The sequence below is a fragment of the Limanda limanda genome, chromosome 2 (genome assembly GCF_963576545.1).
Source record: "Limanda limanda chromosome 2, fLimLim1.1, whole genome shotgun sequence".
In the NCBI taxonomy this organism is placed as follows: Eukaryota; Metazoa; Chordata; class Actinopteri; order Pleuronectiformes; family Pleuronectidae; genus Limanda; species Limanda limanda.
Window position 1 is genome coordinate 16,733,470 of NC_083637.1, and position 18,305 is coordinate 16,751,774.

The 18,305-nt window shown below is 42.3% G+C and overlaps 1 protein-coding gene across 1 annotated transcript; it reads right to left on the reverse strand.

The window, feature by feature from the left end:
* Positions 1-257: 257 nt before the first annotated feature.
* On the reverse strand, positions 258-17,639 carry kitb (KIT proto-oncogene, receptor tyrosine kinase b). The gene is made up of 21 exons (XM_061092089.1): positions 17,585-17,639; positions 15,534-15,809; positions 15,156-15,440; positions 11,932-12,071; positions 11,035-11,203; positions 9,421-9,610; positions 9,219-9,334; positions 8,730-8,844; positions 7,008-7,195; positions 6,420-6,526; positions 5,306-5,432; positions 5,102-5,206; positions 4,506-4,616; positions 3,795-3,933; positions 3,635-3,699; positions 3,456-3,544; positions 2,294-2,416; positions 1,800-1,911; positions 1,430-1,529; positions 546-651; positions 258-401 (listed from the first exon to the last, which is right to left on the reverse strand). The coding sequence occupies exons 1-21, from the start codon at positions 17,637-17,639 to the stop codon at positions 258-260; spliced, it is 2,862 nt and encodes a 953-aa protein (XP_060948072.1).
* Between the last annotated feature and the right edge of the window lie 666 nt (positions 17,640-18,305).

The window sequence follows — 18,305 nt, forward strand, 5'->3', positions numbered from 1 at the left end:
TGTGTGTGTGTGTGTGTGTGTGTGTGTGTGTGTGTGTGTGTGTGTGTGTGTGTGTGTGTGTGTGTGTGTGTGTGTGTGTGTGTGTTTGCAGGAAGGCCGTTAGTATGAGTGAACATGTTAGTAGCCTACAGAGTGTTTGGCTCATGTACTTTGTGCAGTAAAAGGACAAAATGAGGAGGGAGGAGGGGGTTGTGTATTTCTTAGCTTTGTGTAAGTGTATGTTGGTGTGTGTGTCTGTGTGTGTGTGCACGTGTGTGTTAGACGTAGTCCAGGAAGACGTCAGCCGTGCTCTGCAGTAAAGGCTGGGTGGGTGCTGTGGTGCTGCAGACAGAGCTCAGCCTCCGTGATGCCGCCCTCTGCTGCTCTGAACGACCTGGTGCGTTACTCAGTGTCAGGTACACCTGTAAATAAACAAACAGACAGACAAAAACACATATTTGTGGTTTATAGACAATCATTCTGTAATAAAGACAATATGACAAACAATAACCTTTTCATTTTAAAGGAAACAACATGAGTAGTTCTATCTTTTCTTACATACTTACGTTCTTGGTATTTTCGGACAGTAGTAGTTCAGTCCTCTCCACCAGTTTCCTGAAGGACGGCCTTTTCAGAGGATCGTGGTTCCAACAAGACAGCATCATGTCATACCTACAGAGGGACGACTGGGGTTAGGTTTTGACAAAGGGAATAAAATACTGCCTAAAGAAAGACATTTAAAGCTGGTGACTATGCATCTTTTCCCAAATTCATTAATTCATACATTTACTATTTTGTTTAAAAACATTGTTGTCTGCTTCCTGCTCCTTTTCTATTTGTAGCTGGTGACACCTTTGTATGCTTTGTCACATGATTAGACTAACCTCAGCCATGGCTAAAAGCCTATCTCACCATGTTGGATCCTCTCATTTTTTAAACTTAAATATGAGGGGTTCTTCCTCGGCCAGGCCCCTGCCCCTCCAAAGAATTTCATAGAAACCGTTTCAGTAGTTTTTGCATAATCATGAAAACTAACAAACAAACAAACACACAACCTTCACCAACACCTTGGTGAAGGTAAAACAGCAGGTGAACATTTTGAATAGTCGCCACAATCAAAATGAATGCAATTTAAAATAACTGTATTTATTCATATATTAGTTCATAGTATCTTCATGATGTGTTCATTGTCATAGTAAGAGAGACCGGTTATAGTTACAGCTGAATCAGTTTATTATTTTTCCAATTGGTTGATTACCAGAAAATTAACTGGCAACTATTTTGATGTTTAATAAATCATTAGAGTGATGAGCAACAATGGAAAAAAGGATTTCACTGGTTTCTACTTCTTCAGTGTGGGTGTGAATGTGAAACAAAACTACTCTGTAACACTATGGAAATGAATGATTGATCGCATGCTTGTTTATAATCCTCAAATAGGAACACTTACAACTCAACGGGAGCAATTTCAGGCCGAGTCATCCTGTGGCCGTCTTGAATCCTCCTATAAAATTCTGAGCCCACCTGCATCCCTGGGTACGGGCTATTACCTGGAACATCAACACAAAATATGATCAGACTTAAAGAAACTGTGTCGTGGATTATAAAGATGAAGATTCCTCGAGCTACAGTGGGATTTCTAGAACTACAGTGTGCATCAGAATCAATAGAATTGTGCATGATTCACTCCACTAAGTGATGTTGCTGAGGAGCGTCATCAGGGCATCGAGTGCGGCCCCCTGTCCACTGAAATGGATTATAATAATGGCTCTGACGTTATAAAACAGATGCAACAGCAAAGCTTTGACTGGAAATGTTACCCAGGGAGAAGATTTCCCAGAGCAGGATGCCATAGGACCACACATCACTCTCAAAGGTGTAGACACAGTCGAAGATGCTCTCAGGAGACATCCATTTGACTGGCAGACGAGCCTGCAGGAGGACGAGACGTGAGGACGTGGCCGATGTAGAATGTATTTTCACTTTCACATAGTGCATGTCAATGTTCTGCAAGTGTATTTGAATATGGAGACTGTGAGCTGAGGCTGAGAAATCTGCAAAAAAGGACCTCGAGAGGATTTGGACTCAAGGTCACTATGGATTAGTTTGATAAGTGAATTATTCTGGAACTGTGAGAATTATGTTTGAAAAAGGAAGGAAGGAAGGCTAGAGCTTTATTTTGGAATAGTGAATGACCTTGTGCGTTTGAAGTATACATATATATACACACACATATATCGGTAGGTAGGTACGTAGTAGAGAGGAAGGTAGGAAAGAAGGGAAGGAGGAAGGTAGGTAGGTCAGAGAGACTTACATTTCCCCGCAGCACGTAGCTGGCATCAGTGGTGATGTCTCGTGCCAACCCAAAGTCACAGATCTTAGCTACCCTGCCGTGAGTCAGCAGAATGTTTCTGGCTGCCAGATCTCTGTGAATACACTACACACACACGCGCGCACACACACAAATAAGGAGTGTTGACATTGTAACCGGTCTCCGCAGTGAATGACTGAGTGGCACACAGCAAACACATGCAAATCAGGCGAGTAAACCTTGTTACAAACACAAAAGCCAAACTGGCAGGATGTCACAATTTACAAAAATTCACTGACACAATATATCTGACATTGAAAAGACAAAGTAAAGCAGAGATTTAAGAATAAAATGTCTTATTTGTATGAGAGAAAATACAGACATATGTTTGTTTTGATATTAACTCCAGTCCGTTTTTTTTATGGCTTAAAGAAAGTGCTGCTGCTGAGACTCAGGCTCAGCGCTCGGCATTAAAACTGTGTTTGTACCCGGAGGCACTTTAATTTAAATTAAGTAGCTTATATCATTACGTGCTATTCATCTGTTAAGTGTATTATCAATTAGCCTGGCACAGGAGATACGGCTGCAGGACTTTCTTCATCTGGGTGTCAACAGTAGATGTCATTTTGTGATTTGATTTTAGAAAAGTCATATCAGGTTAGCATTGTATTTACATTGTTATAAACAGGAGTGGAAGTTTTTCTGCAATGTACTAAACTGAAAGCAAAGTCCACATTGTGCCTACCATGTTAATGAATGTAAAAGATATATAAAAGAAGAATAGTCTGGCCTTCAAGTTTTACCATTTTACCATAATTATAGTCTAGACATGGATAGATAAATATGCTGATTCAATAAGAGAAGTAAAGTGCAGTGGGGGGAAACATTCAAAGGCAGAGAAAAAGACAAGCTGGTTTTAATTTAAAAGTAAAAGAAAGAGTTTAGATTGTGTGGAAGCTGCTTCCATCTGTTTGCAGTGGTGTCTAAATACTCTGGTTATCATAAATGCAGCCCCACAGTGTTTAGCTCTGACTGTATGAACATTACTAAAGCAGACAATCTACAGTGTGTTGGCCCTGAGCCGTAATAATGTGCTTTATAAACCAGCAGCAGCATCTTCTGTAGCGGCTCTATGAATATTAAAACGAGTCTATAAAACACTTACATTCTTGGAAGTGATGTACTGCATCCCTTTAGCCACCTGGTAGGAGAAGCTGAGGAGATCTTCAGCGTCCAGAGACATCTCTACATCATCTAGGAAAAAAACATTTGCGATTGCCATCTTTTATAAATGAAACCAGGGTTTCAAAAATTACAGGAAATAGAGAATAGGAGGTTTTCTACCTGACTGTGAGGACCGTTCTTTCTCAGAGGGACGCATCGTTATGTATCCTGTAACCGCCTCCTTGCTGCTACACAACCACACACGTGTAAGTGCCGTTTATAGACATCAGTTGTTATAGCAATTACTATCAAGAATACACACACACACACACGCACACACCTTGTAGACTCAGTTCGGTTTAAGACGTTGCGATAGTAACCATCGCCAACTTGGGAATTGAGGAAGGACTCTCGCTTTCTGCGCAGGAAGTTGAGGAGGTCACCATAGCAACAGTACTCTGTTATCACCAAAATTGGGCCTGGCAGCAATAAAAAGAAAAAAAGAAGAAGAAAGAAATGAAATCTGGATCAGTGATTTTAAAACTACCTGACAGCGTTTAACGATGACAAAGAAACACAAAGCTGCAGCAAGAGAAGAAAAAGAAACATGTGTGATATCAGGATTTAACCGCGCGTGTGTCTGCAGGCTGAACAAATGTGTGTCAGTATCTTAAAATTAAGTTTGTATTTAACGCTTCAGAACATCCTCACGGAAAACATCTCAAGTGTTCAGCGTTTATCACTAACAACAAACTCGTGCATGTTAGCGTGCCAACCAATCTAAATGCTGTACTATAATCGATGCTAAGGGCTAGACGGGTGGATAATATCGATTGACTGGATGCTAAATTTGTGACCAGTCAAAGTGCATCACGTCCTCATATCTTAGCTGCTCTATACTCACTGTCCACTATCTGATTTTTAATAAAGACATGTGAGGTAATAGAGCCAGAGTGCGGATACATTATTAAACAGGTTCCACACTCCAAAAAAAAAACAACCCCAAAACCCCCCTCACGTGTGAGTTTCTCTGGTGAGTGAACTAACTAACCTCCGACAGTGCAGGCTCCCAGCAGGTTGACGATGTTCACGTGGTTTCCAAGGTAACTCAAGACCTTCAGCTCTGACATCAGCGCTTCCTTCTCCGTGGAGTGAGCATTGGCTGAGATGACATCATCAAGACATTTATACACCCAACACAGCAATGAAAAAACACTCCATTAAACACCTTTGTTATGATACATTACTCTGTATGACATCAGCAGATTGTTAGCTCTGATGCATCAGGGTGTATTCTCCATTTTAATAGTGTGGCTGGTCAAGGTGGAGTTTTATCTATAATGAGATTTGCTGCTTCGCTTGCACAGAATAATGGAAGTGAACAGGAGGTGAAGTTTCGCCATGGCTACATTTGTTTATGTGTGACCTTGCCCTAAATCGCATTTCTGACCACACCTATCAGTGACGCTGGGTGTCATCAGGAGCTATCAGGCCTGACACTTTCACCCATAGAGGAAAGCAAATCAATGGTTTTTTTTTAGCTGGATGTTAAGTTACTCTTAACGTGCAGTACTTGAGTAAATCTCATAAGTTACTATTCCCACTATGTACTACTATGTTATTACGATCACACAGGGACAGACTTACGTTTGAGCATCTTAACAGCGACAGTTGTAACAGTATCCGCGGAGCAGAGTCCGTACGCTGTGGCCCTCACCACCTTTCCAAAGGCCCCAGAGCCCAGGGTTTTACCTTCAGGAGCAGACACAAACACAAACGATAATGAGACATCTGCACATGGGTCTTTTCACAATGTAAACATACTGTTCATGACTAAGCAACATGCCATACCAAAGCGCAACTTCTGTCGAGGAAACTCCCATTTGGAGTCGTACGGCAGCTGCGTCGGGTCAATATATATGTAATTGTTGCCATGGATACTCTCAATGACCTTCCACTGGATTTGAAACTTTGGTTTCTGTGGAAGTTTGGAGAGGAGAGAGCGGGGGGTTTAAGCAGAGACAATTATTTATATATTATTTTCACAAAAACTACTCTATTGATTTCCACTGGAGGGAAGATGTGATGAGGCTCAGAGATGAACTCATTCAATTTTGCACAGATCAGGGGGCGGATCCAGGAAAGTTGTGTCACTTTCTTTAACATTGTGAGATTTGTGTGGTTTGTCAGGTATGATTTGGGGAACTGGTTGGTTGGTGCTGATCTAAACAAACACCTGTTTGTAGTGAATTATAATGTGGTCTCATAAGGGGACTGTTGGGCCTTGGCACAGGGTTGTGGTATTCTCGTGAGTTCCACGTTGCTGCATGATCATTGAGCTCTCATCTTGGGTTTTCCTCGTCTCCCTTCTATCCATTTTTCAGATTACTCACTGCACTATAAGTCTTTCCCCTGACGATCCCACTGTGGATGCATATACTAGTTCTCGAGGGCTCTGATTCATCTAAATGTAATTGGAGCAGCATGCTGCTGGGGGGCGGGGGGGCATTAATGGCTCGAGGCGTGATCATGATGTCAAAAAGGCCTTTAACTGCATGTCTGCTCGCTAAATGGATGATTGTTTCATTTGAGATTCATTAGGACACATTCATGTTGATTAAAAAGGACGAGCTGCAGAACTCAGTTTCCAAATGTGGCACAAGAACTAGTCTGATGATCGCCTGTAACTTAAGCATACGACAAACAACATGGAGGCCCGTGTCATTAGCAAATGACAAAAAGCTGTTGTAGCTATTTATTTTTCTATGACGCAAACTGCATATCAATGCTGCTAGATGTTTGAGATTTAATATGGATGTCTATTCAATGTTATGGATTTGAATGGGATTAATGGCAACAGCCGATTTGATGTATAAGATTTATTACCCCTGTTTCACCCAGATGGACAATAATTCATAAAGGTAGTTACATGTGCTGCGTGTGTGTGATTTATTTCCTCTATTACCTGCATGTACTTATATAGGAGCACCAGCAGAATGAGGCTGAGTAAGATGCCGGTCGCCACCATGCCGGTGAGAAGAGGAGTGAAGAGTTGATGGGGGACGATGCGTTCTGAGGAAAGACCAACCAGAGAACCCACGATCAGAAATCACACCCAGCTTTAAGAATAAATTACAGTTTACACACACACACACACACACACACACACACACACACACACACACACACACATATGGTCCCATCCATCCTAAAACAGACAGCTGCGGCAGTGGTGTTTGTTTGCGTGACTAGGATTAGCAAGGCTACATCATATAATCCCAGCATGCATAGTCAGCATACACTAATCTTATTCAATCTGCACCCAGTAACCACACAACCGGCCTGCGCAGACACAGGGTCAGGGGGTTTGCCTGGCTGCGTGTCTTTGAGGTTGTTTACCATGTGTGTACCGATGCAACGGTCTCTGTGGCGTGGTACAAATGAGATTAATATCTCCATACAGGCAGCAGAGCCTGTACTCTGTTCTCTACTGTGTGTGAATGTGTGTGATTGTGTGTGTGAGTGTGTGAGAGTTACAGATTCAGCATCGTACCACTGATGGAGAACAGCGTGTAGGCCTCTTCCCCCTCCGCACTCGCCACACACTCCAGGGTGTGGTAATGTGCGTGCTCCTTGCTGACGTTCAATCGGCTCTCGACCTCGCTCCTACCAAACGCGGACTCTGTCACCATGGCAACCTCCGGCATCTCCGATTGGGTGGCATTCGGCAGGTGTGAGCACCTGTTGAAAAGTTATAAAGTTGCTCGAGGTCACTGTTTTATACAATTTCCTCTTTAGAATATAGGACGAGATGGTTAATATCCCTAGTACACGTTTGAAGGCTAGCAGTATATGTTAGCATGTGTTAGTAGCCACCAGCCGATGTAAGGGACGTAGCTTCAGTTGTTTTGTCCTTGTTATAAACAATACAGGCCGAGTTTGAGGGTACGCTGATGCTAAAGCTAAACCTGACTGGCTACTGGCTTGTATGGCAGTACTATGAAAACCATGTGGCTCGCTCACTAGATCAGACGTCAATACCTCTGTGCCTTTTTAAACCAAACACTGTCCCATTTCAGAACATAGGACAATTTGAAGAATATACCTTGTACGCTCTACCTCACTAATTAATACCTACCACCAGTTAAGTTAGTGGCTGTTAGTGACATGTCTTCTGATGTTTACCTTAGCTTCATCCACTGTTTCTGCCTTTTTATCTTCTTCTAAGATCGGCCCACCACAGTCTTTTTTTTTTCACAGTATAAGCATATTTACACCACTGGCCAGTAACGTTATTCTTGAATTCGTCACTAATACTAGATAATTTCTGCAGTTTTTTGGCTCTTTTTTCTCACTTTTGTCACTTCTGTTTTCCAATAACATCAAAATAATTTTATTTCCCAAATTCTTACGTTATCGTATCTGACAAACTGATTCCCTTTATGCTGTTCTCTAAAAACAAATCTATCTTTTATTCCCGGGCTGCATTTTAACAGTCTATGTTCATGGTCTAAAGAACACAGCATAAGTGCATTTAGTTCTGTGCCACTGACTTTTGAAAAGGGTTTTTCCAAAGCACAAAATGAATTTCCACTGTTTTGAGAATGCAATGAACGAACGATGCACGTGTCACACCTCATTTTAACACTAACACAACCCCATGTTTCTCTTTATCTCTTTATTGAAGTTGCATCTGACAATATCTTAGATTATCAAAACCAAAGACCCGCATTACAATCTAAAGAAGGTGAGAGCAGCCATCATCGCAATATTCACATTTTACCAGTTATCTTGAGTTTAATTAATTATCTCAGTAGAACCATGTTGTTGTTTTTCTCGTGGTTACAGGATAATTATCTGGGAGAAAAATAAAATGTTTATTGAAAGAAAAGAAAGTCCCCTTGTTGTTTTTCTTGACTATATTAGTGATGTCGTCAATAAATCTATCAATTATCTCAGACGAGATTCACAAATGACTGCAGCACAAGAGACAATACACAGTTAGGTTTGTTTGTCTGATTGCAAATGAGACTAATGAGACGCATCAGGATTGCTAATCATTTCTAAACAACAACGTGATTGGAAAACATGAGGACAGACTCCAGCTGGTAGAACAACAAAACAACGCATTAAAGACATCATTAGGTTTACTCTCAGCTCATCAGAATAGCTGAGGGTCGTCGTCTTGCCGACCTCATTTTAATGTAAACAATTTGATCACTTAAACAAAGCATTTTTCATAAAAGTACTGTAATATGTTTTTCCTTTAGTATACCTGGTGTGGGGCAGCTCACAGAAATACCAGCTGATTTTGGGCACTGGGTAACCTGCAGCTATGCAGCGCACCTGTCCATCAACAGGCCCCTCCTGAGCGATGATAACAGGCTTACCTTGCAGAGACAACACAGAGACACAGGTGTATAACACACAGTACACATACAGTAGATACTGGTAAGATATTTAAATTTCAGTCAGGAACACTTCGTCATGTTTTATTTATTGCACAAATGGGAATAGAGTTATGCTTAGTGTGGATGGCTCTTTTCTTTGGATGTTCCCTGGATAAGTCAAGCAGCATGCTAAGATAAAACAGGGAACACATGCACAACCCCTCAGTGGGCGTAGCAGGCAAGATACATTTGTTCAAGAGCAAATGAGCTGTATTTCAAATCCATCAGTGAACGTGAGCTGTTTTCAGACATTCGCAACTTTTTAAAAACTGTTCTCCAATTAAGCACAAGGGTCTAGTGTGAGAGTGACTTACTGCTGACGTATACGTGGAAGGAATGATTGACCGATGCATCCTCGTGACTGGCTGAGAACTTATAGATCCCGCCCTCCGAGCCGAGGACCCTCACCAGCCTCAGCTCGCTGATGTATCTGATGAGACAATGGCACATATCAGAATCAGCTTTTCAGGTGTATTTACAGGGGATCCCTTTTGGCGCTCTGTAAACTTCCTCTACCTGTATTTGCGGTGGTGGATGGTGATGACGTGCTCCGTGGTGTTGAGGAGCCGCTTGCCGTTGTAAGACCAGGACAGAGAGCTGGGGGAAGGGTAGGCGTCTAATTCTACTCTGAGGCTCAGGCTCTCCCCCTCTTTCACATCCGCCTGCACCGGACCTGGACTTACTTTCATGGTGATGAACCCCTGATCTGGAGAACAGAAATATGCATCAAGGAAAAGGTGACGTGTGTATTTTATAACTCCAATAAGTAAATAAATATCTAAATTTTCTTGCAGGAGATACTTGATATTCTTGCTTATATCAATGCACACATTCACATTGCTCTCCTGTTCTGCATTTTGCATTTTACTTTTTATATCTTGTATATAGTTTTATTTTATATATAGTTGTTTTTTTTTTATGTGAAGTACTTATTGTGTTTTTATGTTTTATGTTGATTGTATGCACCTATATACCAAAGAAAATTCCAGGTAGGTGTAAACCTACTTGGCAATAAATAAATTCAGATTCAGATTCTGATTCTGCTCTATTTTCTTTTTAGTTAGTGATTACCTACATTCCCCCACAATCAGAGCAACGAAATGATATATTAACAATTGTACAAAATATCTGGAGAGAAGCTAGAAAAGCCTGTAAATAACTAAAATGTGCCGAAGACTGTCTGTTATTTAGCAGGGTTACACAAAAACAAATCTTAAGGAAAGTTGTCGGCATGATTTGGTACGAGACAAAAAACAAACCCACTACATTTTAGTGTGGATCAGGGGGGCGGATCCAGGATTTACTTTTAGTTTAAACACATTGTGGACACAGTTAAAACTTTGTGGAGCGTGATATAAGACAAATGACACCAAAAACAACAGAGGAACACACAGTGAAGGAGTGTACTGAGCCAGTGCATGATGGGGGGGTTCCCGACACACGCTGACTCATGCAGGATCTCCGTTTCAACTGTCAACTTGTTTTGCCTTCATTGGAAGTGTGAGGCCAAGATAAATTCATCCAGGATTAAAAAAACAATTCTCAAACTGCAGCCGAAGAATCTGATTAGCTGCATGAGAATTCAAATGAACATTTCAGCCTGAATTAGTCAAAGCCACATTTTAAGAAAAGGTCACGTCAAGTTGAAAGTTGAAAGTTGAATTTTTCATTTTTTAATGTATCATCAACTTTCAATGTGATATCGAGTGAACAGATTTTGCCCCCGTGGACCCCTTGGACACAGGAGCAGAATCCAGACTCAAAGGTTCTTTTGAGTTTGTTTTGTTGTCATTTGTTGTCATTTGTTGTATCTTGTAGTTGTTTTGTGTCCCTTTGTGGTAGTTTTAATTGTTTTTGTAGATGTCTCATTAGTAGGGATTGTGAGGCTCTGGTCCATTGACTCCGTAGCCCCTAAGGTTTCCATTAGGTCCATTAAGACCATTCAGTAAACCATCCATCTAGTAATATATCATCTAAATATAAAATGTGTTCATGTTTGACATATACCCACTCTGGTGTGGTAAAAGGCTGAGAAGATTCCTCGGGTGTTGGTCTCGGTGAGTGAAAGGTTTGTGTTTCGGAATCTAAACTAGACAAACTTTAATGTTAATGCGCTTTCCTTATACTCACCACGGATGTCCAGCTGCAGCGTTACAGCACTGGAGCCTCTCTCATTGTGGGCGTAGCAGCGGTAGGTGCCTGAGTCTGATTGGTCGACGCCTGTGATTAAGAGCGTCGTGCCGCGTTGATATCCACGGGAGCCGGACAGGATGTGCGAGGCCTGAGATTCATTAGGATGCTGCAGGACATCAGGGACAAAGGTGAGAGGTGCAACAGGTAACATCACACAGATCCAGTGCTTTGAAGGCATCATGCCTAAATATTAATTTGACTACTATAAAAAAAACCGAGGGCAGGAATCAGGATCCAGAAATTCAGATATACTGAGTTCATTAGTCCATATTTCAGTTTGCCACCCACCAAACTCTTTATCATTTTCTGAAGATTTAAAGAACTTTAATCAAAATGCTGTTTCCAAACTTCTCAGGTCAGATTTATTATACTACTAGATTTTTTAAAATCTAATTTTATTAAGCTTTTGCCTTAGAAAATATGATCACAAAATAAGCTCAGTCATCTCTTTGATAGCTAAAGCCAGAGTCTGTACTGGGTGGGGTACCTGCTGGTAGAACTAGGCCATAACCCAGTTGATGTGAGTTACTGTGTATGTAGCCCAAGCTTTTAATCCCAGGTGACGAGTCAGGTCATGGATCATATGTTAACTCAGGGCACATCCGGATTTGACTTGGAGTTAAATGCGGGTGAAGGGTCGGGTCTGGTGAGGACCTTTGAGGATGCAGGCAGAGGCGGATTTGATATGGACTCAAACCTAAAAATACATCTCACTGCAGCCTACATATTAGCTGTATAAGCTGTTTAAAGTATAAAAGCTATCTAAAAGGTAGAGTCCGCCTCCCAGTCATGTACACAGAGAGGACAACCAGTCAATCCCTACATTGAGCTCACCGCTGATGAAGGGAAGTCCCACTTGAGGCTGAACTCTGGGTTCACGTTGTTGGAGCTGCAGGTCAGAGCAAACTGCTCTCCCTTCCTCAAGATGACCGTGTCTTTCTGGGACAGCGTGATCACCGGCGGCACCAACGGAACTGGATCGAGAAATGGGAAAGTGACATTGTCATAACTGGTCCAGTTGGGGACCTCATCCAAACCAGCACACTCCTAAAAAACCATCCACCATCGTACTCTTACTATATTTATTTCAAGGACATTAAATAAAGGGGTCACTTGGGTCAACACCTTTGCACTTTCGAAGAAAGTTATTCATGAGAACAAAACTATTTTATTGTGGTGTATAGTATTCCTTTAATCATTGTACATCACTTTAGATTAAGGAGCATCATAAATATTTAATCAAAATGCTGCTGAAACTAAATATGATGACTTCATACTAAAATAAAAACATTAAAAATGTATATTTGATGTTACTTCTGTGTCTTTAATGGCGGTGAATGTTTAATAAGTGCACAAACACACACTATTGCAGATGACTATACAGTCACTTGACTGTACACACAAGTACAGTACTTGTACACACAGAAGTTCTATGTTGAATCTGCTCACGTCACTTCGACAGCAGTGTTTGATAAAGGCTGCGCTAATTCTATTTACCCCAAACGCGGCCTTCATGCACCGTTACAAAGCTTTGTTCAGTTTGGCCACTCTAATCCCTCCACTCCTCCCTCCCTCACGTCTCTGTTCTCGCTCTCCCTCTCCATCATTCGAAAGGACACCTCGCCACGACCCCCCCCCCCACCCCCCCCCCCCCCCCCCCGGCTCGTCTCTGTTCTGTCCTCATTTCACCGCAGACCAGAATGAAAGTGCTGATGCAGAGCAGAGGACAAACTGCAATATGATCACCTTCCACTGATGTCCAAAGGAACTCATTTAGTGTTTACATTTCATTTTAATAAATTTCATAAGAAAAAAATAAAGAGCTAAACGCCTTTTGGTAAAACATATCTAGATATTTAGTTCTGCCTGTGGCTTTAGAGGTGATAAATGGACCTGCATTGAAATATCAACTTAATAAAGAAGCTTAAAACATTGTACAAACATTAATGGGGCCCAGAGGATGAATAACCCCAACTTTCAAGTATCTCAACGTATTGACGCATTATTCTCTTTCCTTCAGACCTCTTCATTTTCTTTTCTTATGACTGTCAGCTGAATGTCTAAGATCTGTGGACATTGATTGTCGCCCTCTACAATTATCGGAGCCACTATTCTTCGGCTCTTTTCTAATCGTTTGAATCAATACTTCTTTTTAAATCTAACCGCTGTTAAAGTAAATCAATTTTAAATATTGGCTTCACCGGCCCTAATGCAGCTGCCTTCACCTTCCTGTTGTCACCTCTACCAAAGGCTGATTTGAACACTAAGCTAAAGCAAGCAGCAGATCTGAGTGAGGTAAACAACTGTGGATTAGAAGAAGGAATAGTCCATGGGCAGAACTAGCGAAAGTTTAAATATACAGCCTGTGATTAGCTGCTGTAATGAAGAAAAACAACTGGGTAGAGATCATAGAACTTTATATATTGAGATAGAGTTTTTAAAAGTCGGCTTCGAGTTCACAATAACACTGACAATGAACAAAGTGGGACCGTACACTTTCCACAGCACAACAACAGAAACACCCAGACACCACAGCGGGTGCCCATAAACTTCACGTAGCCATTTGCGTTAAAGTTTGAGTTACTGTAAATCCTATCACCAGGATTTGAATTTCTACTACTAATACATATATCAGTATCATATACTGCTCACTTTGTATCTCTTTAACTCCTCCCTAACTTGACATCCCCAGAGGATACATAGCAGTCGACCCCTACAGTAAACATTGTACGAATCCTTAAGATCTGTCCCTCTGTGAACACTTCACTGCAGCTTCTCCTCTTTGGTTGGATCATCACTGTTTCTTGCTCAACCCACGGGCTGACTGTTGTTTACAAAGTGGATTGAACTTTTAGAAAAAGTCATTCAGGAAACTGAGTTGAACAGAAATTGAATCAGCTCCAGCTCTAATTTGTTTTTACTGCCAATTAGCCGATGTTGGCATGAAGCTCAGGGTGGAGTGTGTAGGATGTAGTGGCATCTAGCCGTGAGCTCGCAAACTACAGAGTGAATACCCCTCATAGCAGGTTGGAGAAAAAAATCTTTCGAGGGCCAATGTTTGGTTTGTCCACTCCGGGCTACTGTAGAAACATGGCAGTGTAACATGGGAGACTCAGGGGTTAGGGACCCACTCTCTATGTACAAATGGCTTATTCTAATGCAGGGAAAACACAAACACAACTATTCTTAGTCTCAGATGATTATACACAATGTTCCATTTCTAATAATTATCCACCCTCTCCCCACGCACACGCACAAGACCACCAACTGCTCATGTTTTTCCAGCAATGGCAGGACCATGACCATTTTCTGGAGTTTGCCTTTCACATATGAAAAACGCAGCAGGAGATTGTCCGGGTCAGGCGCGTTTTACCAAAACAGATAAACGTCTGTACCATTCAGATGTGTTTTCCAAGTTGACATATTTGATGTGTACGCCACCTCTTTCCATGCTGAGGTAGTTGTATTGTTTTTGTTTTTTTCAGTTTTGCGTCCATGATGAGAAAGAAACGTCATCAACACGCCCTTGTGCTTACTGTGAATTATCCTGCTCTATTATGGGCTCAGTCGCACATTCTCTTAACCTTTGTACTTGGGCGCTGGCAGGAAAGTTCAGTGGCAACGGACTCTGACACTTGCGTTCTCACATACAGCCCCTCTGGAAATTTTCAGGAAAATGTCTGGTATTCAGTGCGAGTCTGAAAAGAGCTTCAGGTCCTAAAAACATCTGAAAATGCAACTGCTTTGACTCTTCTTCGCACTGAATCACTACCCGGAGCGATGAGCTACTTTTAGGCTAAAAATCAACCATGTGACTTAACCCTGACCTTTCAGTACTGTCTCATTATATAACTTTTCTGCAAAGATGACTGAGGCCCTTCCTTTGCTTAATTTCTCTCGGCACATAAAGCTTTCAATCTACTTACTTTAGCTCATCAACGCGCATGTGAGAAATCTTGTACAGCTATGCTACATGGAGATCCACTTAAACATGTATAAAATTCAGCAACATGAAATTATTAGTGAAAACAAAAAAATATACATCATATCTTTCTTACCGAGTCGTACATCCACAGTGTATTGGGTAGACGTCACTTTGAGTCCATGCAGCTGTCCCACACAAACGTAACAGCCCTCATATTCCTTTCTCACGTTGCTGATGATGACACCTCGCTGGAGATTGCTGCGGAAACTCATATCTAGGGGCAGAGGTCGTCCATCGCAGGTGTCCAACGCCAGGAGTGTGACCTCAGGGTCGGTCACAAGACAGGGGATGGTGCAGTCCTCACCTGCACGCACCAGGATGACGTTCACCATGGTGCGCTGGAAGGCATTATGGGTATCTGAGGCGAAGAAAGAGAGACAGGACTGGGGATTAATAGATGATGTTTGAACGAGCACTCACAAGCCTGCTTCCTCCATCGTCAACAACCGACCTTTCACGTAAACGTAGATGGAGCTGTGTTCCAGGGTGATGTTGTTGACACACACATAACGGCCCATGTGGAAGCCCTGCACCGATGGCACCTTGACATAAGCTACTCCGCCATCTTCCACCTCGCCCTCCAGCCTGCGGGACCTCTCCCACTGCCACCTCAAGCTGGGTGGGGCGCTAGAAGTTGTGTTGTTGTCGTGGCAACGCAGCTCCAGCTTCCCCCTCTTGGGAACCACTATGTGAGGCCCCCTGGGAGAGATGACTGGCTCGCACCACACTGGAACAGAGGGCAAAACAGTATGGTTGATGTATGGTGGTCCTGGATGCTGCTTCGGTGTTAGGTTTGGATAAAGATGAACAGATTCATGTAGATTCATTATTGACTGTTCATCACTTGAAGGAGCAAAAACAGAAAAGGTGGGTAGTGGAGGAAATATCAGAAAATAATGAAAAAAACACTAATTGCGATTTTCAAAAGCTCAAGACGATTTAATGAAATTGCTTTTTTTTATGACCGTCGGTGGAAGAGACATTAGGAAAAGCAGCAAATCCTCAGAACAGAGAAGCTGTTACAAAACAGAGGTTGATCTTTTTGATTGAAAATGACTCAAATGATAAATGAACAGACGGAATTGATTAGAAGTTGAAGATTTCATGCTGTTGATCAATTGAGTTTAAGCTCGATCGACTCAATTGACTTATCCCATAAATTCTACAGCGTGGACAGAAGAGAATAATGTGACAGTTAAATAGGATGGTTTGATTGCCCAGAGCCCCTTAGGACAGGGTGCTATCTAACCACCACAGCTCAATTGCATGATCAATAATTATGAGCTGTCCATCCGCTGAGTAATCACACAATACTCAGAGCCCCTAGATCCATTTGCTTAAGATGAGTAAACTAAACTAACATTTTCATCTCAGTTCAACTGCAACGAGCCAAACCCCCCTCTAAGGTTTTCCTTTCTTTTTTTGTTGCAGTTTTCCACATGATAGGCCCCATTTCAAGATCGGGATTTTCATGTGACTGTTGTGCCTTCAGGCCTGGCAGGGGCTGGGAAAGCAGCAGGGCGAAAGGCATGTGGAAGCAAATAGGCTCCCCCTCTATACCTGTGGGTTTGAAGGCTGTAACGTTTTAAAGATGATATCTGAAAGCATGTTTTGAGGGCAATACCGGGATTTGTCTCAGTTGGAAAAAAAAGGTTTAAGCACAGAACCTGAGGCTTTTACATGAGTAAACAAATAGTTTTCATGGCAGTTGCCAAAGCTGGTAGATGTCAGACTGCTGCAGGGTGTGTGTGTTTGTGTTTAAAGATTTGGCTCTTCATTCGCTCTGTCTTCTTTTCCCGGCTGCCAAGCTCAGGCCACACAACCTTATCCTCTTTTATTTTGGTGGGATAAATAATGCATAACTGACACACACACACACACACACACACACACACACACACACACACACACACACACACACACACACACACACACACACACACACACACACACACACACACACACACACACACACACACCTGTTGCCTGCTGAGGCGACCTGGAGGCATCTCCTCCTCCAGCACCTCGAGACAGTTGATATGCAAATAGCTCCTGATATGATCAGTAAACTTGAGCTGGCAGATTGAGCCATTAAACCACAAAAACTTAAACCTCAACCACGTTAAACAGAGAACACTGTCTTTATGAGCTACAGTGAACTGCTGTAGTTGAATTAATGGACTTCAAATAGTGTCAGTGATAAAACATGATATAGTGATTTCTGTATCCTGGTTTAAAGACAGACTCCAGACACAAATGTGGTGGAAAGACTAGATTTCCTTATCATAACAGGTGATAAGCGCATAAAGAATAATTTATTCACCAACTCTCTACTGAAGGCATATCATACTTCCATGTCCCTGTCGTAACTAATATAATTATTTGTGTGTTAAAGAGATCAAATAATGTCGTTAATTTGAAGGGAGACATACCATGAGCGACGAAATCAACATTTTGCCATCATCCCGTGGATTTGTGTCATTTTGGAGCGGGTTTTCTTACCTTTTAGTGGCAGCAAAAGAAGATGTGAGGCAAAAACAACCCAGTGGCACCTCATGGTCGGGTGGTTTAATGAAGCCGTTCACTCTCTTCCAAGCGACTCAACTGCAGCAACAACAACCATCCTATGCTCTCAAAATAAAAGAAAAGGAAACAAACGGAAGACACGCCAGACCGCGTCCGCTGTGATAACATGAGTCCCAAGTCCCGCCTGCGTAAAGCGCGCACTAACACAATGATCAGGGTGAGCGCGTCTCCAGACACCCCCCCCCCTCGCACCTCCCTGGTGGATTTCACTGGAGCTTAAAGACACAGCAGCCTCCTCTCCCCCCCCCACCTCCTCATGGCCCTGCTGCTGCTGCCACTCCTTGCTGCCCCGCATTGGCTGGAGACTGGCCAAGGTGATGAGTCGGATATTACCAGGAACACAAACACACAACGCACGGCTCTCTCGCTCCAGGACACCTTCAACGCCTTTTACGCATCCATTACGCACAACCTCATAGACAGGAGGTGTGAAGAGCTGATCCAATATGAACAACAACAAACAAATAGGACAATGTGAGATCAATGTAAATATGCTGCAGCTCACACACACTATGATAAAGCAGACAACAGCCTCTCCTGGGCTGCTGCTGCTGCTGCTGTTGTGATGATGATGATGATGATGGTGATGATGATGATATCGGCTCGCACTTGGCAGGAGTTTCCCTGATGCAGAGGC

Bases quoted from the DNA above. Each gene is read 5' to 3' on its own strand.
- kitb (XM_061092089.1), bottom strand. From the start codon at position 17,639: ATGAGGTGCCACTGGGTTGTTTTTGCCTCACATCTTCTTTTGCTGCCA. The intron at 5,207-5,305 runs GTATGGCATGTT...CTGCTCCTGAAG, and splicing joins TCGACAGAAGTTGCGCTTTG to GTAAAACCCTGGGCTCTGGG. The intron at 652-1,429 runs GTAAGTGTTCCT...GTCCCTCTGTAG, and splicing joins GAAATTGCTCCCGTTGAGTT to GTATGACATGATGCTGTCTT.